Here is a 26,839-nt window from a genome sequence, read left to right as displayed (position 1 = left end):
ACGCTATGCGCGTACCAAAGATCCAGACATCCTCCGGACATCCTGACATCCAGACAGAGAGACTTTCAGCTTTATTATTAGTAGAGATGTCTTCCTTTTCTTTCACATGGATATGACATAACAGAAGTTTTATATTTGAGACAGTAAGAAGCAAAGAGATACAAGTGGATTATTTTAAGTTTCGAGTAAAACGAGTTTAAAGGTCAGATCCTAGGTAGGCTTTCATTGAAATTTTTTTCTAAATCATGCTGTACAGCAGCACTTTTTAGGGCTACTAGCACAATATCTTGCCCCAAGACAGAGTAGAGGTTTGCCTACCATTTGTACTGGTTATTGTCAAATTTTTAATTTTGCCACTTGCATCCCTTTGCTTCTCACTACCTCATTTGTAATATGAGATTGACTTCAAGAGGATAAAAATGTAATAAGACTGATTATGAAAACAAAAAACTTTTATTTTTACAGGTTACGTTGAAACTACAAATTATTTCCCTTCTAAATTAGGGTCTCTTGCCAGTACAGAATCATCAAACAAGATTTTGAATGTTGTGCCCTTGTGCCAGTGAACTGTCACTTTTGCTGGCTGAAAAATATATTAAAATAGAGGAATTTAAAAAAAAAAAAATGGAAGAGTGATTTAAGATGAAAAACAGCATTTGCAATGACGATCCACGTTAAATATCGGACACTTTTTGAAAAAAAATAACTGAAAAATCATTTTCTACGCGCGTGTGAACGTTTGGTAAGAATAGATGTAATAAATGAAAGGAAATAACATTTTTACACAGCTGTTGATGAGAGTAATGCATTAAAAGGAATGAAATAAAATTGTTACACTATTGTTGATATATAAAATGACAGGAATAAAGTTTTTATGCTATTGTTGATGAGGTTAAGGCGTTGGTTTACCCTACTTTTCACCGACATTTAAAATTTCTCCCCCCCCCCCATTAAATGTATACATTGAAACTGAAAAAGGGGGAGGGGATTTCGTGTGGGTGAAAAGTAGCGGACACCAATTAATTAAATGAAAGCAAATAAATTTTAAATACTATTGTTTATGAAGTTAATGGGTTAAATGAAAGAAAATTAAATTTCTGTACTATTTTTAATGAAGTTAATGTTTCAATTAGAATGGAACTAAATAATAGACAATCATCCTATTTCGAAATAAAAAAAAAGGTCCAAAAAAATTAATCAAGCATGTTAACATCTTTTATACTAACCAAATAACGATTTTAATCATTTTACGTGTTACTAAAGAAAGCTGTAGCAATAGAACAAACAATCCTATAGCAAAAAAAAAAAAAACAAGATTTATATTTCTGCATTCTCGGTAAGTGTTCATAACAGACTATATTACCACTGAACTTTCACATATAATTATAAGTCGTACAAGAATAAAACTAAAAATAAACAAAGGAAATAAAATTGTTACATAATTGTTGATGAGGGTAATACATTAAGTGAAAGGAAACAATTTTTTCATACTATTGATTGATTAGATATTGTTGATTAAACCTTGTTGATAACGGTATTATTAGAAAATACCATTTCAATTATTTATTCACTCGTTTTTTTATTAGTGAATATATAAAATTTTGTAGCTATTATTTTTGAATAAAAGGGAGGAAGTAATAGCAGGTTTCGTTCAAAATAAAACTGAACAGTATACAAAACTTGAAATATTTCAAAAACTATAATTTTCAAAACTTATAACTGTTACATTTCACCACTTATTATACTTAGTAGTCAAGAAATATCAGCTCATCATCATCACAAATTGACAGCAATATAAATTGATGTACAATTTTTAAGTTTGAGCATTTAACATTTCTTGAGAAAAACTGATCCATGCTTCATTTGGGAAACTAAGACAACATGCAAGAAAAAGATAAACTTAATGGGGAAAATCAAGATTCATCAACTCAAATCGCTTAAATAAATAAAACGCTTAAATATATCGCTTTTAAAGAGTTTAAAAATTCCCTTGCCGATCAAATAAGATAAAGTTTTAACCAACAAATTATATACTTACAAAATTGCAGCTCACAAGAGTTGCTTCTATAATTCCAGCAATAAAGGCAGCACAGTTAAGACTCCCTAAAACATGATAAAGAGCAAGGTGACAAAATTATTGAGCACACCTCGATGAAAAATTTTAACCTTCTTCACCACTATTGGGAGTTGCATAGAAATGCATTCAAGAGATTTTCTTAAACATTCTAGTTCAATTCAACGTTGCTTGACCCTTGTGTTAAGTAATTGAACTCTGAAGGGACAATTGGTTTCTGATAAATTCATTTTTAAAAAAATCTTTGCTCTGGTTTTATACCGAAAAATAAGTGAAAAACATTTTGAAAAATAAACCTGAAAAAGAAAAGATCGTTTTGACGACAATTCAAATATTGAGGGGGGGGAGGGGCATTAGCACCCCAACTTCCTACAAATGTTCGTGATTTTGAACTTTTTACCTCACTAGTCCCTTAAAAGAATGTTAGCGGTTAATATAATGCTCCGTTCCCCTCCAAATAATAAATTATTTTTAAATAAAAAAAAAAAAAACGCCTTCAAAAAATACCCAGGAACTAAAAAGCAAAAAATAACTGATTACACTTACATTCTATTTCCTACCCAAACATAGAAATGAAATTTATTTTACTATTCCAGTTCAAAAATCAACTAAACTAAACACCGAATTATAAAATAAAACACTGATTTAAATTACTATACAATGAATTATTTTAAATACCTAACTAAATATATACGCTCTCTCAATTTTTAATAACCTTTAGAAGTCATGGCCTCCTATGAACAACTACATAACGTAACTGACAACCCACCGAATCCTGAATTAAACACTAATTTAACTATATGCGAAATTAGTCTTTAAAACTAAACCTACTCAGTTACGTTATGTAGTTGTTTATAGGAGGCCCCGACTTCAAAAGGTTATTAAAAATTAATCGTATATAACTAGTTAGGTATTTAAAATAATTCATCGTATAGTAATTAAAATCAGTGTTTATTTCATAATTCGGTGTTTAGTTTAGTTGATTTTTGTACTGGAATTGTAAAATGATCATTTCTATGTTTGGGTAGGAAATAGAATGTAAGTGTAATCGGTTATTTTTTGCTTTTTAGTTAATGGGTATTTTTTGAAGGCAGTTTTTTTTATTTAAAAGTAATTTATTTTTTGCTTTTTAGTGGTGTGAATAACACGGCGAGCGTCTCGGAGACTTCCGACGACTGTGAAGAAAGGCTTTTTCAAATGCGTATCTATGTATCTATGTACAAAAAAAAATTGTATTCATCATTTGTTCAACTGTATCAAAGTTTGCTTTCCAAAAGCAAATGCACAAGTCAAAAAAAAAAAAAAAAAAAAAAAAAAAAAAAAAAAAAACGAAATTGCTTTAAGTTTAAATTTGTAAAATTGTAAATTTTAGAATAGTAATATTGTAAATTGTAATTTATGTTTCGCAATTAGTGTCATGTAACTCGTGATAAGAGTCGCATGTTTCTTCACAAGGCCCCACTATAGATGAAGATTAAAAATTCCACTGGAATGAATTTTACGTTTGCTTCAGAGAATCCTTAATTCAAAATTTTCATTATCATTACTCTAAATAATATATATTTTTAGTACTTTCTTTAACTATAGGTAAAGGAAGTACAAACCTTTGTTTTATGGCCTTTGTTTATCAATGGGTTTAATATTTAATTGTTTGTGAGGGATATTGCATGAATTCATTTTACCCTTAACTTTTCCCTAAAGAACAAAAGGGTAAATCAAAGATTTGGAACCTAAGTTAGACCATCCCTAAACAAAACCACCACTAAACAAACAAAAAAAAAAGCATTAAAACCGGTTAACTAAGTGAGATGATATACAAAGTTAATAAAGTACAAATCGATTAAAATGTGAGTATGATATTTGAAGAGTTCCCTCAATTTCATCAAACCTGAACTTGATTAACATTAGACCGCCGAGGAACTATGCTGTTTCAAACAAAAAAAGACTTTTCCTTATGGGTACAGGCAGGGGCGTGCACAGAAATTTTGGAGCCCATCACAAATGACTTTTCCGGTTCCCTCTCCATATTGTTTACCCCTATATTTCACCGTTAGTTACAAAAATATTGGGCCCCTTCCAGGCTCGGTCGCGGGCCAACAGATGTCCCTCCCCCCTCACAGTGCCGCCCCGAGTACAGGTGTCTTCAAGTATTTATGGAATTCTGTACAAAGAAAAAACAAATCCGATGAGTTCAGAACCTCCTCCTTTTTTTGAAACCTGCTAATTAATGTAACCCTAATTTCAAATTGAACTGGCGGCATCGTGAAATAGTAAATCTAGAATATTGGTCAAACTTCAGAAATCATACACAATTATAATGTATATTATTAAAGAATATAAATTAAATCGTGGGGGAGGGGTGTTCTGTATTCAACTCCCCCTCAATTGAACACTAAATATATTTAAAAATTAGAACATTAAATACATTGGTAACACCTATAATAAAAAATTACCATGCGGCGCAGCGTTGAGAGAATTAATCATCCATGTGTCGCGAAGTAAATATCGTTAAAGAGAAAGCCAAAACCTTAGGTGTGAAAATACACCGATCACAGCAACACCACGTGACCATGACGTATGAAATTTAAAGTTCTCCGGGACCCCTTATCAGATCCAGACCAAATTACAATGGGACCATCTGGGAAGTAAACCCTTCCAAAAAAAAAATTCAAATCGGTCTAGTAGTGTTGGAATAATTCGAAAACACACATAAAAAGCCGCAATACGAAATCATAACCTCCTTTTTTGAAGTCGGTTAAAAATAACAGCAATGAAATTATCGAAAACTGAAAAAAACTGGAGAGGCGCCATTTCCAAATAGTGGTGGGTGATGGGGAAAAACGATGGTCATATTTGGGTTCAGAAGGTCATTTTTTATAAGAACTAGTAGGATTACCTTCATAATCATTTTTCATGCCTCTCAATGTAATTAATTTTTTCATAATAATAAATTTAATTTCAACTTTAAAAAATTAAATTTTTGAAAGTCAAGCGAGAGCCCTAAATACAGCAAGTATATATATATATATATATATATATATATATATATATATATATATATATATATATATATATATATATATATATATATATATATTAACAATAATGTAGACATGTCAATATCATTGTTACATCAGTCAACGTGATTTTTTTTTTTTTAAATATCCTTAATTTTTAAAAAAAAAGGAAAAAAAAAGTTGTTTTTTGTAGGCCTTGTGCGGCATACCTAAAAGTTTTTTACTTGAATAAAATTCTTTGTGGTACATGTGGGTGTGTAAGAGCAACATTTACGAATTTGAAATTTTGAATTTCAAAATCAAGTTTTTTCAATACACCCTAATTCCGATGCGAAGAAAACAACACGACTAAATAAAACAAATGAGGAAAAAAAACGTTTCTTTGCAAGCGCATAATCAATGTGAAAAAAACAACACGACTCAAAAAAGAAAAAATTAAAAGAATTCTGTAAAAGGTGTTTCTTTTCTAATGCACTTTCGATGCGGAGAAAACAACACGACTCAACAAAATAAATGAATTCCGTAAAAGGGTTTTCTTTACTAGTGCAGTGTTGATGTGGACAAAACAACTTGACTAAACAGAAATAAATGAATTCTGAAAAGGTGTTTCTTCGCTAGTGCAGTGTCGATGCGGAGAAAACAACATAAATGTAGATAAAAATAATAAACGAAATCAAGTTTCAACTTGCTATGTTTTTAAAGAGAACAAAAAAGTGAAATAATTTCTCAAAGCCTCGTGTAGATTTAAAGCCTATACAAATTCAGAATTTTTTACAGATGGTCTGGAAAAATTGTGATTGAATTTTTAATAGCTATCAAAATGTGAGTACAAGTGAAGTTTAAAAGGAGAAATTTGGAACGCAAGACACAGATAATTGATTCATTTATACTTTAACTAAAAATTTTTTTTGTTCAGCAAATTACAAAAATTGATGTGTAAGTTTTCTGATTGATAATTTTTTGATCTTTACACTTCTTACAGTTATACAGTACATGCGCGCCACATGTTTTTCCTTGTATTTTGATAGCTATTAAAAATTCACAATCACGAATTTTCCAGACACTGTAAGAAGTTCTGAAACTGTATGAGGCTTTAAATTTACACAAGGCTTTGAGAAATTATTTTATGCTTTTAAGTTCATTTTAACCACATGGTATGTTAAAACTTTAAAAAAAAAAAAAAGAGAGAGAGAGAGACAGAGAAATAATACACCACAAAAAAGTAACTAACCCCATGTTTTCGACCATGCTTTCAGAAAAAAAAATGTTTTTTGAGGGAAACAACCCAATAATTCCAAATTTAAAAAAAAGAAAGAAAGAAAAAAAAAAGTCAAAGAAATTGAAATTCTGTCTCTGGCGAGCCTGCGTCCAGAAGACCCAATAGCATGTACAACTTTGTAATTTAGTACAAGACTAGCTGCGTTGCCCGGCTTTGCCCGGTCCACCTTAAAAATACAAATTTTGTCAAGTGACGTATATTCAACAATCAGCTTCAATAAAAGAAAAGAAAAACACCATGCAAAATCACCCTTCCAAACAATGACGACAGATATAAAATATTTTTAAGAAATTAAATCGAGAAAGATGGATTTAAAAAGCATAACCACGGAAACACAAAATAAAATAAGTTTAAGAAATTAAAACGGGAAAGAAAATGGTCAACAATTTTAATGGAAATGCGATTTTTTGAATTTGATGAAACAGGCTTGTAACTTTTTTTTTCCTTTGAAGATTGAAGCTTAGTTTTTCGACCATAGGTCTAGATGGATCTGGAGTAAAAAATGTCGCTCTTTCCAATAGTGTCAAAATGAAAACTGTGGGACCATTCCTTCACTTTTTATTGAGAGAGTTACTGAAAAAAGTAGTGCCTAAATTTCAGCTAAGCCTAACAAAATTCGAGCTAAAAACGCCAATAACTCCCGCCGTAATAAAGTTAGAGCATTGGAACAAATTGCATAGAACGCGGAAAATTCTGCACTTTTTAACTTTTTAACGATATGCAATATTAATATGTGCAAGCAATTTTTCAACCTCATATTCGGGAATTTATGTGAAAATTGGGCCTAAATTGGAATAAAAAAAGAACTCTTCATCGAACTTTTTTCGAACTGGTCTGCAAACCCTTTCAGGACTTAAAGGAACAAACTGCGAAAATTTCAGCGAAATCGGCCGGGTAGTTCTCGAGTTTTGCGAGTTCAAACACACAGATGCTTTTTGGAGACTTCATTTTATACTATGTAGAGATTACTTCGAGACCCAGGTGAGGGGGGGGGGGTGCCTTGTCAAGGGATGAAACATTTCCCACACTTTAGAATCCAAGGTCATTCGAAAGATGTTTTTTATGCATCAGATTTAGCTTGTTCCAATTATCTCAATTAATTAGAACAGTAGATATAAGGGTTTCTGATTTAACGAAAGTCCTAGGCTCAACTCAATTCAAGCCCGGAGCTAAAGAGCAAAGTACTACTAGATAACTTGAATTCAAAAGGGGCATTCCAAATAGGAAAAAGGACCGTTTTTCTGTGCCCAAAAGTTCCTTAAGCTGAGAAATTTGGGAGTTGGGAGTTTAGACCCAAGGGAAGGGGTGCTCTTTGAAGCATTTTTTTAAAAAATATTTTAGTTTACATTCATTTTGTCTTCTGGTTAGAATAGAAATTTAATATTTTTCTAAATTTAACGAACTTTTCACTGAAACTCAATTTTCTACGGGAAGAAATCATGCATGATTTATATTTTACTGTAATCATAACGTGCATTTTAACCTGGTTCTTCGTAAAAGATTATTTAAAATCTTCGAGAACCAAATAACATTGCAAAACAAACAGTTGGTGAGCGGCAAGAAGCAGGGGGCAGAGCCCCCTAGTTATTCAAAACAAAACATTGTATTGAATGAAATCTAGCCTTCAAATAATTTCACTTAGAATTATCCTCTTATATATAATAGCCGATGATCGAGTAACCCGCGTGTTCAACAATGAAACTTGCGCCACGTCAGGATAATTTGATAATATGTTTTGGTAATGTTAACATGCAGGGGAAGGCTTTATAGCGACAAGGCTGAACTCGATCCGGCAACTTAATTGTTTTACTGTTAAGACTCATTTCAAGGGGATGAAGAAACGAAAAAATGGTCAACAATGAACGCTACTAACTGAAGTTTAGGGTTAATCCAGTGGAGTTGGGGGGTTACAATTTCAACTAACAAAATAACACCAAACAGGCAATAGCTTCGGTCAAATGTAGAAGCAATTTTCACTCGTCATACCTTGACAGGCGATTTTCTAGTTTTTAAATAATTACTTCAAGCATAGTAATAAACACAAATATTTCGAACATTAATCTCTGAGGTAGTTTTGTGGGCTTTCTTATGATATCAAACACAAAACGATATTGTATTTATTTCGTACAGAAAAGAGCTTTTTTATGCAACTTTATGGCTTTCTAGCTCATCGGGAAGCTGGTTACAAATCAATCACAAGATTCCACCCGAACAAACATACATCAAACTATGGTAACAAAAAGAATTGATGAAATAAAAAGTTTTAAAACAACAAGCTTTTAAAATGAACAAAAAAGTAAAAATTAATTTCTCTAAGCTCTATGCAGATATTTAGCTATGTAGATACACTGCTCGACATTGAAAATACAACACCAAGAAGGAGTGGTCAGAAAGTGATGAAATTTGAAAAAAAGACAGAGACACCAAAGAATAATAAATGATCATAATTTCAAAATGATAGGCAGAATACAGAGCGATAACGGCGTCGGCTCAGTAGGATGTAGGACCACTGAGGACAGCGATATACGAAGAAACCCGTCCAGGCATAGAGTCAAAAAGGGTGCGGATGGTGTCCAGAGGGATGGCTCTCTATTCCCTTTCAGCCATTTGCCACAGTTCGTCTTCTGAACGAGACAGGGACAGAATCTGCAAACGGCGCCCAATCACATCCCACACATGTTCGATTGGTGACAGGTCAGGAGAGTATGGTGGCCAGGGAAGTATCTGTGTGCCTTGGAGAGCATGTTGGCAGATGCGAGCACTGTGTGGTCGGGAGTTATCCTGCTGAAAAATTGCATTAGGTAGAGCTTGAAGGTAAGGGATTGCCACCTGCTGCAGCACATTTCCAAGTATTGTTGGGCCGTCATAGTGCCCTGAATACGAACTAGAGGTGATATGGAATTGTACACAATTGCACCCTAAACCATTATACCACTTTGTCATGCGGTGGGGCGTTTCACAGTTACTGCCGGATTAGATCTGTCTCCACGTCGACGCCACACACGTATGCGGCGACTATCACTGGATAAACAGAAGCGGGATTCATCTGAGAACACGACATTTTGCCATTCTGTCATCCACGTCGCTCTAGTCCGGTACCATACTAAGTGTTGCTGTCTATGTTGTGGGGTCAATGGCAGTCTTCTCAGCAGACGCCATGATTGCAGATCACGTGCAACCAAACAAGGGGAAATGGTTCTGGTTGATACGGGAACATTCAGGGTATCTTGCACCTGCTGCAGAATTGAGAAACAAGTGACTTGTGGGTATGCTACAGCTTGTCGGTGGATGCCTCAATCCAGGGGCGGCAAATAGGGGGGTCAAGAGAGGGCGGTCACACCCCCAAATTGTTTGAGCAGAATAATAGAAAATGGTGAATTCAATTTTTGTAAGTCAGAAATCAATGTTCATTAGCAACTATTTGATGAAACTCGACACATTCTCAGACTAGAAAAAGTGTTTTCCGTTTTTTGGATGATGACTTAGAAATTCATGAATTTTCGGCTTTTTCAGAACATAGAAAACTGATAGAGAACAATGGTTAATTTTAACTAAAGAAGACATTGCCTCATATAGGCTAAATATTTCACACTTGTGTGCCCAGTGTAAGGATGGTATGTCCAATATGAGAGGCTCGTGAAAGTGGTGTGGCAGTATGGTTTTCACAAGAAAATTCCTTGATATTTTACATTCGCTTTTACGCTCATATCAACCAAATACCTTTTATGGGGCTCTATAATTATGCAATCACGGAGTGACACAAGGTAATCTTCAAGAGTTAAAATGATAAAAACATTTCTCTATTACCTGAAAGCAGTGATTCGACTACTGGAAGAATTATTGCAAAATGATTCTTTCAATCGTGATAAAGCTCAGCCTTTTAGCATGCATGACTTCGTTTGAATTTTTATCCAACTTGTTTGAATTGGGAAAAGGTTTTTGAAAAATGCTTTACTCTATCAAAATATATCTTCAATCCGCTACTCGACTATTCAAACCGCAGTTCAATCTACAATTGATCTGTTCCCCATGCTACCACAGTTCAATCTACAATTGAAACTGAAAATAGATTTTTTTATAGATGTATATTTCAATTGTGAAATTTTTCAAAAAAATTCTTCCTCCAACCCAATTTTAAAGAGGCGCAGAAAAAAAAAGTGACAAAAATCCACATGATGGTGTGAAGTCAAACATTGATTTTTCAATATTTTGAATGAAGTAATAGATGCAGTTTCGAATGAAATTAACACAAAATTTGATGATAATAATTTTTCTGTATGGCTGGCTGGGATTATGGTATTTGGATTGGATTTTGAAAACGAAAAATAAAATGTTTCAACTGTGAGTAAAATTTTTAGTATGAGGCAAGAAAAACTACTAGCAATATACCGACAGAATAGTTTTCACATCCAGAGACTGCAGTTCCGTCCTTGTTATGAACTCATCAGTCTGGAATAGTAAATAACAGAGCTGGAGGCAGCTGATATCTCATTGAAGCTGAGAGTGCCGACATGACTACATTATTCAATGATGAAAAGTTTAAGCCCCTCACAGTTTTTGAAGTAGCCTGGGTGATTTTGAAGAGAAGATATAAAAAGTGTTTTCATATATAACTTTGTGTTACTTCAATTATTTTTTAACTATTACAATCAGCTCAGCTAGTAGAGAAAGATTTTTTTTATGTCTCAGGAGAGAAATATTTTCGAATGGTGGGATTCAACGCAAAGATTGATGGCATAGCTAAGGTATTTTGTAGTAAGTTACCTCCCTAAAGCCTAAGGCAGAAATACTTAAAATACACCGCCAGCTCAGTTATTCCATCCGAGGACTGCAGTTTCGTGCTTTTAAGTACTCATCAACCCGGAAAAAATACCTTAGCTTTGCCATCAATCTTTGAGTTGAACCATTGCTGCGGTCGCTCATCTGGTTTGCTAATTCTGCATTAGCTACCAGTTTGTTTGGCTCTCTTGGCTCCCTTAAGAGATTTTTCGCCTCCAGCTCATGTGATTCCTATTCCGGGCTGATGAGTGCTAAAAAGCACGAAACTGCAGTCCTCGGATGGAATAACTGAGCTGGCGGTGTATTTTAAGTATTTCTGCCTTAGCCCTGGCTTTAGGGCGGTAACTTACTACAAAATACTCCTTCTTGGTGTTGCATTTTCAATGTCGAGCAGTGTATATAGGGGAAGGTTGCCGTCAATGAACCACATAACAGTTTTGGCTTTTTTAGAAAGGAAATCCAACTCAAATTTCACATTAATTATAGGAATAATTTCTAAGTATATTTCTTTATTGATAATAATATTCATTTTCATGATAAATATACACAATAAAGAATGAAAATTAAAAATAAATACTTTTTTATGTGATCCATTCATGGCAGCCGGTTGCTATGGATGGACCATCGAGTTTCCCTCGATCGACTACGTTCTCAAATTAAAAAATCAATGCGTAATTTACAAATATTTATAACAGGTGATCAATAAACACTAGAAATAACAATAATTCTTTTCTAAAATGTTTTATTTTCGGATAAGAGGAACATAATTAAAAATAAAAAAACAGCACTCACACAACACATAGACAGCTGTTGTCATCACACCTCGTATGTCACCCACTTGATACTTTCCCAATCTGTGCAACACTGCTCTTATCTAACATCTTTTCAACCTCTTTTGAAGTGTTAAGAATTTTGTTAAATCGATTTTGAAAATTTTTGTTCAACGCAAAATTGTACTTGCTCTCTAAAATTTCAGAGAACTTATTGACCATTTTATTACCGAAACCAGAAGCTTAAGTCTCAAACTACCTGAGAATATAGTACTAACAGACTTTTTGTCTTAATTAAATCTGTGGCATATGTTTTTTTTCTCAGCCTCTTGAAAGGCCAATTCCTCCAATGTTTTGGAAGTCATCCCAAAAATTAGAGACGTACCGAGTAGCACTTTGGCCGAGTAGCCGAGTACCGAGTACTCGGCCTTTCACTACTCGGCCGAGCTACCAAGTCCCAATTATGTTTTAAGAAGAACCACTGACACACATGTGATGAATTTTGAACTTATTGGAATAGTAGTATAGACCTCCTTGTCCATATAATAGTTTTTAAAACTAAATTCCTGCTGAAATTCAATTACGCATTATATAAACAATTTTGTTTGTGTCAAAAATTTTACAAAAAAATTATTTTTAAAAATAAATAAATAAAAGGTATGATTAATCAAGTTGGAATTAAAACAAATTACAGTAAAATCCCTCTAATGGGGACACTAACAGGGCAATTTTTTTGTCTGCAATAGAGAGGTGTTCGCAGGATAGGGGTTTAATAATGTTATTTGCATTGGAACTGGGGAATTAAAAATTGTCCGCATAAGAGGGGTGTCCATTAGGAGGGGTTTCACTGTATACCAATCAATTATAGTTTTAGTCCGCCAAACATAAATAATTTTTTTAATACAATAAATGTGAAGGAACACTGCAGACATGTGTTTCTCAAAGCATAACATGTGAGCCAAAGAATGTAAAGACATTCAACAAAAAAATCCGACTTTTGTCGGATGCCTTTAAATCCACGAGCTTCCATTTTGTGCATTGAAAAAGGCCTTGTAACGCCAAAACACGTATCTGCAGTGTTCCTGCACTATACTTTTAACGTTCTTTTATTTCCTTTTATTTTTTAAGCAAAGGTATTTTTATATTTTTTATAACTCATTTTTGTTTGTAGCAAAAATCCATTTTTAATATAAAAATTCCATATTTTCTATACTTACCTTTTTTGCATAATTTTTAATAAATAAGTTTTCTTAACTTTGGGAACATTAAAATAAAGATTTACAGTATACTCCCGATTATCTGTGTGCGGATTATCTGGTTTGCGGATTATCCGTGCATCATTTCGGAATCACACTTTTCTAAAGCTTCGATGATGTATCGATAATATCGATAACATGATTGAGGAAGTTAAAGAAATCGAAGGTTTCGAATCAGATGACGCTGAAAATGTCAAAGAGTGGTTTAAAAACGACGAATGTGAATCAGGATTTCAATGTCTAACGAAAATGTCATTGAACTTGTTACTGAATCAAACGCAAGTGATGATACTGAAAATGAAGATGAAGAACATGAAGAAAATACAATTTCACATTCTACTGCTCTACAATCTGTGGAACATTTATTGGATTACATGAGTGAAAGAGGTTACGATTACGGAGAAATAATTGCAGTAAGAAAAATTCGTACGGACATACGCAACGATTTAAACAAACAAAGAAAACAAAAATGTATCACCGATTTTTTTTTAAGCAATAAATTTCGAAGAAAAGTTCCTGGTTTGTGTGAGTATCTATATATATATATATTATTTAGTTTTTTCTAATTTCCCATTAAAAAGTTACCCTGCACATTCCTTAAATGATTTTTCGGATTATCCGTGTTTTTCGATTATCCGTGCTACGCTGCCCGGTGATTAGCACGGTTAATCAGGAGTATACTGTACTCCATTGAAGCATTGCAAACTTCATTATTCTCAAAACTTAAATTTGACTTATAAATTTTAATTGTAAATGATTGCAGAATATGATGCTCGCCCTTTTTTTTTATAAATTTTAGTACTGCCTTGGACAATATTCAATTTTTTGCTAGTACTCGGTATTGGCCGAGTATCTGATCAGAATTCGGCCGAGTACCGAGTACTCGGCAAATTGACCGAGTAGGTCGAGTACCGAGTAGTTACCGAGTACTCGGTACGTCTCTACCAAAAATGTTTTCTCTAGTTTCAAAATATGATTCACTTATCATATTCCTATTTCCTAGGGCTTAGAAGATGGTTGCAGTCAATGAACCTGTTCCATGAGTAGACTGTGAAGATATTTCCTGTACCATAGTTTGTGCAGACGCGTAATCAGTTTTAGTACCTTCATTTGTCTGAAAACTGTTAACTGCAAAGTCGTCAATAAACTAAAATTACTTCATCATATTGTTAATCGGTCAGAAAATATTTCTACCATTATCTTACTAATTATTGAGATTTTCATTTAGTTGTAGCATGCTTTGAACATCACTAATCAATTAAACGTGAACATTGATTTAAAAGAGTGCCTTTTCAAGTTCCTCCTCAAGTAATTCTCCATACTGCATGTTTCATCATGATTCCTCACAGCAGTAACACCTATAGGAATAATTAAAATGACACAGTTGCTATCATTGAACCACTAGGTTTTTCACGAATGGACCGCCTGACAAAGTGGTTCATTCATGGAAAATCGCAAATATTGTTGTAACTTAAGCTCAATTATCTTTGAAAATTGCTCAATTGTTTTAATAAATAATTATGATAATAAAACAAAAATCTCAGTAATTTATGAAAGCTCTTATACTTTATCATTATTTCAAGCCGAAATTTTTTATAAAATTGCTTAAAAAATGGAAAATACAGTTCCAAATACTTTTGCTGCTCCAGAAAAATGCAAAAATTAGTAAAATTTGCTTAGTGGACAAGTGAGAGCATGTAATGTGCTACGTAGCTTACAGAAATGGTTTTACAGAAATGGACGAAGTTTGCCGACAATATAGAGTCCTGAAAGCAACTTTAAACAGTCCCATGGAAGATAAAAACAGGCTTGTTGTTACCTTAGTCACTTATTAGAAATTTAGAAGATAAGCCCTCCGAAATAGGAATACGATAAATGAATCATATTTTAAACTAGATAAGACGTTTTTAGAATTACTTCAAAAAATTGGGGAAACTGGCCTTTCAAGAGGCTGAGAAAAATAATGTGTCCCACAGATTTAATTAAAACAAAATGTCTGTTAGTACTATACTCTCTGGTAGTTTGAGATTTAAGCTTCTGGTTTCAGTTATTAAATGGTCAAAGAGTACTCTGACATTTTGGAGATCTTGCGTCGAACCAAAATTTTCAAAACCTATTTTTAAAAAATCCCAACAGTTCAAAAGAAGTTAAAAAGATATTAGCTAAGAAGTGTTGCACAGGCTAGGAAAATATCAAGTGGTGAACGTACGACACACAGCTGTTGTCATCACACCTCGTTCAGTGAACGAGGTGTGATGACAACAGTTGTGTGTTGTGTGAGTGCTAGATTTTTTTATGTTCCTCTAATCCCAAAATAAAACATTTTAGAAAATAAACCTCTTTTCCTATAACTTATTGTTATTTTTAGTGTTTATTGATCGCCTGTTATAGACATTTGTAAGTTACACTTTGATTTTTTAATTTGAGAATGTTGTTCATCGATGGAAACTCCATGTGCCATCTATAGCAACCGGCTGTTATGAATGAACCACATGCTAAAGTATTTATTTTTAATTTTCATTCTTTGTTGTGTATATTTATTATGAAAGTGAATATTATTTTTAAAAGAGAAATGTACTGAGAAATTGTTCCTATAGTTAACGTGATATTTGAGCAGGATTTCCTTTCTAAAAAAAATCGAAAACTGTTATGTGGTTCATTGACAGCAACCTTCCCCTATCTCTTAAGTCTCTAATAAGTGGTTAAGGCAACAATAAACCGGTTTTTATCTTCCATGTGACTGTTTAAAGTTGCCTTCCGGACTCTATATTGTAAGCAGACTTTGTAAAGGCCCTAGGTCCATACCACCATTTCTGTAAGCTACTGCAGCAAGTTACATGCTCTCATTTGTCCATTAACCATATTTAACTACTTTTTGCATTTTTTTTTTTTTTTTTTTTTTTTTTTTTTTTGGGAGCAGAAAAAGTATATGAAACTAAACTATTGTGTTTTAAACTTGCGACCCATCTCAAACGTTTTTGGCATCTTTGAAGTTATACAAGCTTGCTTTCTTCAGCAAAAGGCTGAACTTTTTGGAACTTGTAAATCTTCTGCACAAACTCTTTTTTTTTCCCCTTAGCCGCACTGATCGATCATATATTCCCATTTCATGAAGGACTACTCTCATGGCAATTCGAGGATTTCATTGAATCACTTTTGGACGGCCTGACCGTTAATGGAAATGTCCGCTGTTTGTTTTTGAACAGTTCCTGGACATTGACGATCATTTCCAAGCTACTTGAAACGGAATATTGCAAGCACAACAAGCAAACGAACTGTTGTTTTCTTTGGTTAAACAATATAAAAATGTATTTTGCTTGAAATTGTAAGAAAACCAAAAAAAAAAACAATAAATAAACTAGGAGATGTATTATAAATTATTTTCTAATTAAAGTGAGAGAAAAAAATAAATAAAGACACTCATTGAAAAAAAATAGTTTACATCCATTTGATGACTTTGGCCACTTTGTCCGAGATTTTTTGCCGCACCCTGTAGCTCCGTTTCAACTCAACAAATAAGCTAGATCCGGTGGACACTTCATTTCCGCAAAAAAAGCAAACAATATTTGTAACATCAAAAGAGGCTCTGCTCCGTTTTCTATGAAGCACTTTTTAAACCTCTCGTAATAAATTATTAAAAGAAATTTTTTAAAAATATTTCGAGGATATTGTTTTTTAAGATACTACTATACATTCCAATCATTTTTGATTGAATTTGTGGCAGAAGGAAACAACCCCCAAACTTGAAGCAAGGTTCCCAAGTCACAAGATATATTTCAAAGTTAAGTATTGGAAGAAATCAGGTTTGTTCTGCTAGTTTCGCGTAAAATGTGTCTTCCATTCATCGTAGTTGAATCATGTGACTTGGGATTTTTGCCTCAGTTTTCCCTAAGTCAATGATCAAACTTGTTCTCTCCAGCTACTCATTCCTGCCCTAAGGTACTTTAACTAATCAAATGGAAACACCTTGATCACATTTTGCTTCTTTCCCTGTACAGCAGCAGATTTCACTTCCCTCGCAACTACAATATTTTATTAATACACAATCATTTATATTTCGCTTCTTTAGATTGGCAACTGCTTCAAAAGTGTACATGTAAAATGCCTTCAATCAGTGATTACAGCTCCGTGTTAAAAATAAAAACCCTATGTTTTTTTCTAAAAGGAAACCGAAAACATATATTGTGCCCCCAGCTAAAGGCAAAGAGATAAAGAAAACTAAAAACACAATCATTCGAATTTCAACCAAAGCTATGCTACTTTTAATTTTAGATAGCTAACTCATTTTCTGATTCTCAACTATACTTATTAATTTATAAATCCACAATACCATAAAAATATAGAAAACAAACCTTTGTCCTTAGGAACTGATATATATTTATTAACCAGGGGATCTTTCTCTATAATAAAATCTGGTAAAAGTTAAGAAAATAGTTTTCCACTCTCTACTCAACAATAAAAGTTTAAGTGCAAATAAAACAATGCAAATAATTTTGCATTGCTGTCAATAACGCCTCAATTATTAAAAGATCTTATTTCACCATTGCAAAAAATGCAATTATTTCAATAATGAAATAGCGACAAAAAAAAAAAAAAAAAGATTAAAATCAATTATTTTTAAAACACTGAATTCCGAAATATTCTCAGTAAATACAAAATCCACTGTCTTAATAAACAACTGTGCACAAGCACCAATAAACTAATGGCTTACATCAATATTTCACTACTAAGAATTCTTGCTATACAAGAAAGAGGAATTTTTTGGTGAAAAAATAGCCCCTGACAATGATTGCAAAAAAATGTTATTCAAATTTTTCAGTACATGTTTTTGCAGAATTAAGCCCAGTATCTCCATGTATCTCTGGTATACAAATGTTTCAACAGCATATGAATCCAATAAGTCAATGTGTGATCATTTACACAAATATTTATATTTTTAAGGTATTTCCTCTTGAAGACGACCCTCGTATGAAATATGATATCCTTTTGAAAAAGCTAAATATATGTCGTAGGGTTTTTTTTTTTTTTTTTTTTTTTTTTTTTTTGCATCATATGTTTTTGGAGTCCTTTTGGGTCATAGCCTTCTTAGTTTAAAAAACAAGTAATTAATAAATTTCACAAGGAGTATTTTTGTGCCTTGGAGATTTGCCATGGAGCAGTTTTGCCCCTCAAAAAGACCAATCAAATTATTTGCATAATTCTCTTTTTGCAATGGTCACAATCTTGTAGCAAAGATAAATTTTCCTTTTTACATTTTATATTACAAACCTCTTATTTAAGGTCAAAACCAATGTTTACATCTTAAAAAACTCCAAATGTCTTACCTTCAATAAGTTTCTTTTCTCTTCTTTTAAACTCATTTTTAAGAAATTACGACCTAAGTGAGCCTTGATTTCAAAAATAAGTCAACAAAGTTCAACACATTGTACAAAATTCAGAGAACTTTCATGTTGTATAGTTTTTTTAAATAAAATTTCAAAAATATGATGGAAGTTTAAGATAGATAGATTTATATATTAACTTTGTATTAGACTGTTGTACTTTTTAATGATACCAAAAACCTACTGAACATCTCAAGGATACATGTCTTTTTATCATCATTCGCATGCTCGAGTTTATCTGCCTCTTTACCAAAGAGGTTCTGCAAAAAAAATTAAAGAGTCATTTTACATCATGGAAGGCCAAAAATATCATTTTAAAAATTTCAAAATCTTTATAAATTATAGTAGTTTGATGCTGTAAATGTATTTTGAAAATGCAAAAAAAAAGGGGGGGGGGGACATTTTTTGGAAGACATAACAGAAAAGAGAAACCATGTCAAATTCTACTTAAAAGTTTGATACATTCAGCTTGCTGTAAGCTGTTTTTTATATTTTTATAGTTTTGGAATGTTGCATTTTTTGGGGAGGAAGTTTTTTTTTTTTTTTTTTTCCAATTAAGAAAAAACTAGGGATTCAATTGAGGTAGTGAGAAGAAAAGAGATATTTGTGCCAAAATTAAAACTAGTATGTTGTGGCCATCACCAAACATTCTTCTATATCTTTCTTATGAATTCTAATCCCTTCCCATGCTTGACAAGAAAGCAATATTCCTAGCAAAAATAAAAATACGCAAATAAAAACTTGACGATGTCCCAATTTCCGAATTATTGCAAAAGCAAAGCAAAGAGCGAAAATTGAATGTTATTTTAAAAGCCTTGCTTGAATTAATTACAAATACTTTATTTGTTAACAAACATAAGATGGCAACAGATAAACATTTTAAATCAGTGAGATAATATTTCCGATAATTTCCCAACAGTTAATCCATTCCATGATCAGCCCGAAACCCCTTAATGCGCACGCCGCAGATAACGAACGGAGTTGCTTTTTGCTACGTTGTAATAGCGCTTTTCTCCCCATTTTGCTCTCGGGATTTTAATGTTGTTTTTGCTGTTCAGCTTGCATTCGAAAATCGCTTTGCTTTATTAGTTTTTTGGCACTGAATTAAATAGTGCAATAAAATACAAGGTTGCTAATATGTGCTGAAATATTCATTAAACTTACACAGTACATAACGGGAAAATAACAAACAATAGAGGATAGGACGAAAAGCAATTATTTTTATAAAACTAATTATTTTATTGATTTATTTTTCTTTTTGCTTTTATCTCAGTATATCATTCTTTTCTTTTTATACACTTAAGAAATCAAAACTGTTAAATGTAAGATGATCTACCTTTCAAAAGGGCTCAACAAAACATTCTTCAAACAATTGACTGATCGATCCAACCTGTGAGCAAGGAATTTGAATGGACAAAAAGCTTTAACTGTGGGAATGATTTTCTAAGCGGATAAAAAGTATTCTTCGGTGCCTTTTGATACATTGTGATCCTTCAAAACTACCAATAAACACAGAGACATCTCTTTGCTTTTCGGTTCTTTTATCGTAATTGCGATGACTTTTAAATCCCTTCTGAGTGTCCAGATATCAGTTACTCAAGCGTGGGAAGTATTTTAAAGATAAATGATTACAAAAGATCAAAACTTGCGGCTAATCCCCTATTTCCCTAAAGGATACTTTCGTGCATGCAACTAAAAGCCTCCAGCTGAGAGAAGAATAACAGAGACTGCCTGGGCGGATTCCCTAAGGAGATGTCCCCATGTCCCCCTTGGTGTCTTGCGGTCAACCCTTCCACATTATTTTCTTACAACAAAACAGTTTGAATCAGAAAGGAATTTCAAAGCAAGCTTTACTGCTTGTATTTGAGAACATGTCTTCAGAAGAAAAAAAAAGAAAATCTTGCTTGAAATCGAGTCGGATTGTTTTTCTTATTTTAAAACATATTTGGATAAATTTTAGTTTAGTTTCATAGGATTATTTACTAATTAAGGCAACTTGATTATTGAAAAGAAATCAAATATTTTATTTCTATTTTTAAAATCTCATAAAAGAAGGTGCAATTAAAACATTGGAGCCATTTTAAAACAATAAATAAAATCTGAAAAAGAAAGGGAGAAAAGGAATGTTTCATTTCGTATGAGTAAAGCAAAAAGAACTCAAGATATTATAATTTCATTTGTACTGTAGTATATATTTTATGTTTTGCATGGTCAACTATTACGTATAATCAATGTGGTTGTCATAATTTTTGTTTGTGAAATTAAAAATATTCAAAACTGTATCACTAAAAATCCATCAAAGGATGCCGCGAATATAAAAAGTTAAAATTTAAGTTTGAAAATATCACGATTTAAAAATAAATAAATAATAAAAAATAATAATAGTATACAAATAAATAAAAAGCGTAGTAAACACATTATAATTAAAAAAAAACATACTTGTACAAAATTAAGATGTGTAAGATAATTTTTAAAAAATGTTGTGTAAAATAAATTATAAAATTTGAGGATTTTGAACAATTTAGTGAAGGTTGCTTGTGTAAGAAGGTGGATTTTTAATAACAAGAAAAAAAAATTCTGTTTATTTGCTTTATTCAGGCATAGAAATATTGTTAAATGTGTAAGGAAATATTTTCACACTTCATCAGGAGTTCAAATGCCAGAATGCTAAGAAACAAAGCTTCCACGAAAAGATAAAAATATAATGCCTGATTGTTTGAAGCATTATACGTGTCCCATCCATCACAGGAGTACTTGAAAGGTTAATATCTTAGTAAAATAAAATAAATTACAATAAGTTTCGTGAAATACTATAAGTTACATCCCTTTTGTCTAAGGAAAAGAGCTTGATTACCGCTCCCCTAAAAGCACCAGAACCCAACAGAGAAGCGCAATATCAGGGTTCTGCCCCTGGAAGGATCGGCGACACATATTCGGCCGAGGCAAAAACTGCTAGAAACGCCGTGACGACACAGGTTCGTCGAAGGCAGTTAGGAACCATTTTCTTGCGACGAGCCTGAATCGGCCGGGGCAGTATTAACACAAACTGCTCGGCCGATCCTGTATCGGCCGGGGCAAGAATGGGTTAAAACCACTATGGTTCGAACTCTTGGGTGACAATTTTTCACATTCGACAGGAACCCTATGATAGGTCCTGACATTGCAGCAGCTCTGACGGTGCAAACACTTGTGCAATTTTGCCACTGGATCCCGTTACTTTTCAGATATTCATCTCTAATGCAGAATATCTCATCACCGGTTTCAAGTTGAGGAAGTTCTGTGCAGGGAAGATAATGGTTTTTAATGTATCCCCCATCAACAAAGAGCACAATGGATATGAGTTGTGCACAGCTATTGATGTCTGTTGATTCATCAACTTGAAATGCAAATTTTCCAGCTACTCGTAATTTCTCTACCAATGTTGCTTCTATGTCTCATCAATTCGTCTCCTGACGTGTCATCAATTCGTCTCCTGATAGTGTCGTCAGAAAGTGTCACTCGGACTTCCTCCTTCTTTGCTCCGGGTCCTATTTCTTTGCACGCTGGTAAAGTAAGTGTTTCACCGATATTGTATGGACTTTTCATTTTATCAACTAACCGTGCAACATTATAGCTAACCTCTTGAGCCCCTTCAGAAACTTTTGTGCTGGCTTGCACGAAAGAATTTTGCTTCAAGTTCTCTTTCTGCAATCGCTTGAAATAACCGATGTCTTTGCCTAGGTAAGAAGGACGTTTAGTAGATAGGTGACATTTTAATTTTCGAGGGACCATCGCTTCTTTTGAAAGTTTCTCCCCGCAAATGAGACACTCAGGTCTTGGTGATTTTGCATCCCCGATCCACAAAAAACCAACCGCCAGGTATCCTTCCTTGTACTGCCTACTCAGCGACTTAGCCTTTTTACTTGGAGGTCCATCTGTATCAGTACATTCAGTCGCAGACGTAGCAGCTGATGAGCCTCCTCTAACCGAGAATTTTTCGATATCACATCCGTAATTAAAGCCGATGTTTTGTGCCAACCCGAATATCACACTGAGCATGTGAAGACAAGCCAGAATGTCTCTGGTGATGAATTGAGCATGAATAATTTGTGTCTAAAATCAGCCAAATAAATAATCTTTATATATTAATAGGCAAGTCGTTTTCTTTCGGTACTGATTTCTCCGTTTGCGAACCGATTTCCTTTATTCTGTTTTGTTCAGTAGCTATTGCCAAGTTTTAGTGTCATCAATAAAAGTTTTTGAAATTGAACGCTAATTAACGGAGATATTAATTAAAAATGCATTTTTGCCCTAAATAGCTCTTTCTATGTGAATGGATGGTCCAATTTTTTTGAATTTGATGTGATTTAAAAGGTCTTTAAAAAATACTCCTAACCAAGAAATTGTCAGGGCGCCTAAGGTCCAATAACTTAAATCCACTAGTAATAATAATAAAGCCAACAGCAAACATAAGTTTGAAGACAATTTTTTTTTTCCTTTTTTGCTGATTTGCTTTTTATAAACCAACAAAAAAATCTTCAAAAGCAATAATGTCTGATCGTTGGTGCCAACGTATGCAAAAGGTAAAAGTAAAGACAGCTGCACTCTTCACTTCATTCTCAGAATTGTTCAAACAGCAATAAATGAAAATATTCATTCGTCCTAGATTTTGTTTTTGCAGTTTGATTTTTTTGTTTTCTTCTACTTTCTCAGAACCGAGCTTTGAGAAACTTTTGATAAAATGAAATTAGTATCAGAACTGGAAAAGAGGAAAACAAAAGCTAATGCTGGGGCTAAAATTCTGGGTGAGAGGGCACGATCCCTACCTGAGAGAGAGGGCAATACTCCCTTTTGTGAAAGATTTAGGAAAAATTCCGTATAATTAGTTGATTTTATGGAAATTAGAATCTGTATTCAAAAACTGAGAATAATAAGATCACAAGAAGTTTAAAAGAGGTGGGGCAGCAAATCTCGCCTCTACCCTTGTTGGGTATGTTTTATTGCACAAGGGTGAATTAAGAAGCTACAGAACAATACAAACACTACTCAGTCGTAACTTTAAAATAAATTACATCAAGGCTCTCTTTCTTTAGTATGAAAATACCGCGGCACACGGGTTCCTTATCGCAGTGCACAAGTGTGCCGCAGCACACTGGTTACGAAGCCCTGATCTACAGCTTAAATTAGCAAAAAAAAAAAAAACAATGAGAGCCTACCTAAACTTTAAACGTGTTTTACTCAAAACTTTAAAACATCCACTTACTTCCCTTTGCTTCTCACTGCTTCAATTGATAATATTTATCCAAACATTTCTGTAAATGTTGTGATCTTAAATATTTTCAACTCTTCTTATAACTCAGAGAAGGTTCCAGCTGTTCCATAAGTTGCAAAACGCAATGACTGCTTGATATGAAACAAGGGCAGAATGCAACAATTTTATCGCATTTTTATTTGAGGGCATTATCTACAAGATTCCCGATATAAAAAAAGGCTTTTGTCGCATGTCTCTTTATCCATACGCTTTATTCTTTTGCATTAAAAAAGGAGTTCCCTGTAGCTCAAAAACACATTCCTTCAGTAATCTGCTATTTGGGCAATTACTTGTTATTTCTTATTTACTTTTCAAGCACAAAGGTATTTATTCACAGGGTTTATACTCTGTTCAGATGAAAAAATTCCATGACTTTTCCAAGACTTTATAAAAATTTTCATGACCTTGTTACACAAAGAGAATAGTACTATTTAATATCAAACTTGTGCCAATATTTAGAAATGTGAATAAGCTAAACTTCTACATGAATGCCACTACTTCATCAAAGTACTTCTTTGTGATTGAAAAAGCATCAGTGCACACTACAAAAACTAACCTATTCTTATTTGTCTTCTTCATACAAATTTAAGTAAAGTAAAAATGCAGTGAATGAATATAATGATGCTTAAATGTCTAATTTATCTTTTCATAAAAGCGCAGAATGATAAAGACTGGGGCAAAGGTTGAACGAGCCATTTCTAAGTATCAATAAATTTGCTTTAAAAGTTGCCTTTCAGAGTCAACAGTGCATCTAATCATGCATGACACCAGTCAGTATTTTGGTTCTTTAAAGTAAAGCCATTCTTCAGTAAATTCATGTTTCCAAAACAGATATTTACAAAAAATCATTCAGTAGTAAATAAATCTTCTGATTCAAATGTACTTATTTACTAATTTATACATTTTCAAATGCATATAAATTAATAGGTTTAGAAATTCCAGAACATAGTGTTAGATTCCTGACATTGAACATAACATTTGGCCGCATGGATCAGTGTTATGGGCCATATGTTGGGCACTACTGTTTTAGAGTATTAGAATTCCTCTAGTGCTATATTCTATTGCCTCATTAAAGATCTTTATTCCCTAAAACCTACAACAAACTAAGATAAACTCTGATAAATTTAATAGTAAAGTTTTTATAGGTGATTGAAATGTTCTCGGATGCAATTGAATCGCATTTTTTGAGTAGGAGTGGCAAAATCAAGAACGTGTAAGTTCGCTACAACCAGGGCAGTCCGAAGAGGGGGGGGGCGCGCGGGGCAGTCGCCCCGGGCGGCACGAAATGAGGGGACGTCCCAAGGTGCCCCTTCATTTCGTGTATCATAGATGCACAGTCATAAACACACAAAACAGAAATGAAAAATGAAATTTTGCGGGAGAAGCGTTTGAAGTTGAATTCTTCAGGCAATTTGCATTAAGATAAGTAAGGAAGTTTGCTGTGCTTTCCCGAGGTTTATATTAGAATAAAAAATCTAATGTAATTTTCCATAAAAGATAACGTCATTTGAAAGTCTTTAAGCGAAAAAAAAAAAAGAAAATGAAATTTTTTGTATTGTGACAGTCTTTTTCTAAACGAGCGATATACGAAAGATAGTATTATGTTCATAGAAGTAAAAGCAAAAAAACCTTCAACAGAATAACAGAATCACTGGATGAGTCGATATTGAAATTTAATTTTAATGTTTCTTCGATAAATACGTTTTCCATTTATGCTCAATAAATTTTTGGTTCGTGTTCTTAGTTTGATCAATATGAGTAACTAGTTAAGTTTTAATTGTTTTTTTATCTTGTGGGGTGGCATTTTACAAGATAAATATTTGGAATTTTAAAATTTCCATTTTATGCAAAGTTTTGGAGTATTACTGTATGATAAATATTAGAAACAGATTCATTGCTTTAATTTGTACTATCTACAGCCCTCTGATTGTTTTGTTCATTATTATTTAAAAAATGCAAGTATGACGCGTTCACGCGTATTATGCAATGATGCTATGTTATAACTAACTTGATTTTTCTGTGTTTATAAAGGGGGGGAGGCACCAAGAAGCTTTCGCCCTGGGTGCCGTCAGCTCTTCGGATGGCCCTGGCTACTACAGAATATAAAATGTAAAAAGTGTTGAAAATAATGATAAGTTCAAAATTAGTGATGTCTATGCAGTAAAATCACATTGCAGAAGAAGAAGAAGGGTGACTGCTAACATACAGAAGTGGATGCAATGGGATTTCAAAATTAAGATTTATTTTTGGGATCATTCAATTTTCGAGTTTTAACAGCTCTTATATGCAATGCTCTTAAATCATTCAAGATTTCTAATGCTCTCTTTGAGCTATTGTTACTTTTTCTTTATTGAGGACATTTTTCGGTGACTTTAAAAAAATTTCCATGACTTTTAACGAAAATATTCATTTTCCATGACATTTCCAGGTCTGAAATTGGTTTATTTTTTTTCCATGACTTTCCAGGATTTCTATGTCTCTTACAAACCCTGTATTCAACTCACATAATGATTGCTTTTTAAATTTTAATCAGAATCCTAAAAATTCAAAAAAAAAAAAAAAAGAAATGCTATTTACTCTTTTGTGTACAAATTTTAAAACAATTTTTTACTGTAAATGCAATCAACTTTAACAAAATGAAATAGCTGCTGAACATAATTTGCTTTATTATACTGCTATTAATTTTTAAAGAAAGGTTTATTTTATCATGGTAAGAATGTTTAAAAATAAGTAAATAAGTAAAATAATAAGCTAATTAATGACAAATACAATATTAATAATTAATAAATTAAAAAACAATACTGCCATTAGTTAGTAATTTTTAAAAACTCTTGCATTTAAAAAACTACAACATATGGATAAAATAGGCCAAACATGTTCCTTTTATGAATTCCAAAGTTGCAATTCAGTCAACAAATTTAAAAAGTATTTCTGCTGCATTAAGCTGGTAAATTTTACATCTCAGATTTGGGTGTTGAAAGTTTTTCTGTGCA

General features: G+C 33.0%; 1 protein-coding gene across 1 annotated transcript in view; it reads right to left on the bottom strand.

Moving 5' to 3' along the window:
* Positions 1-440: 440 nt before the first annotated feature.
* LOC129223406 (trafficking protein particle complex subunit 5-like) overlaps positions 441-26,839 on the bottom strand; it is a 35,637-nt gene continuing 9,238 nt past the window's right edge. The window contains exons 4-7 of the mRNA XM_054858000.1: positions 18,759-18,816; positions 17,528-17,587; positions 2,039-2,103; positions 441-583 (exon numbers count right to left, since the gene is read on the bottom strand). Coding sequence (XP_054713975.1) covers positions 485-583; positions 2,039-2,103; positions 17,528-17,587; positions 18,759-18,816 — 282 coding nt within the window. The 3' untranslated portion in view covers positions 441-484. The remainder of the gene's footprint in view (positions 584-2,038; positions 2,104-17,527; positions 17,588-18,758; positions 18,817-26,839) is intronic.

Source organism: Uloborus diversus, chromosome 5 (assembly GCF_026930045.1).
Source record: "Uloborus diversus isolate 005 chromosome 5, Udiv.v.3.1, whole genome shotgun sequence".
Taxonomy (NCBI): Eukaryota; Metazoa; Arthropoda; class Arachnida; order Araneae; family Uloboridae; genus Uloborus; species Uloborus diversus.
This window is presented reverse-complemented; position numbering and strand designations above follow the sequence as displayed.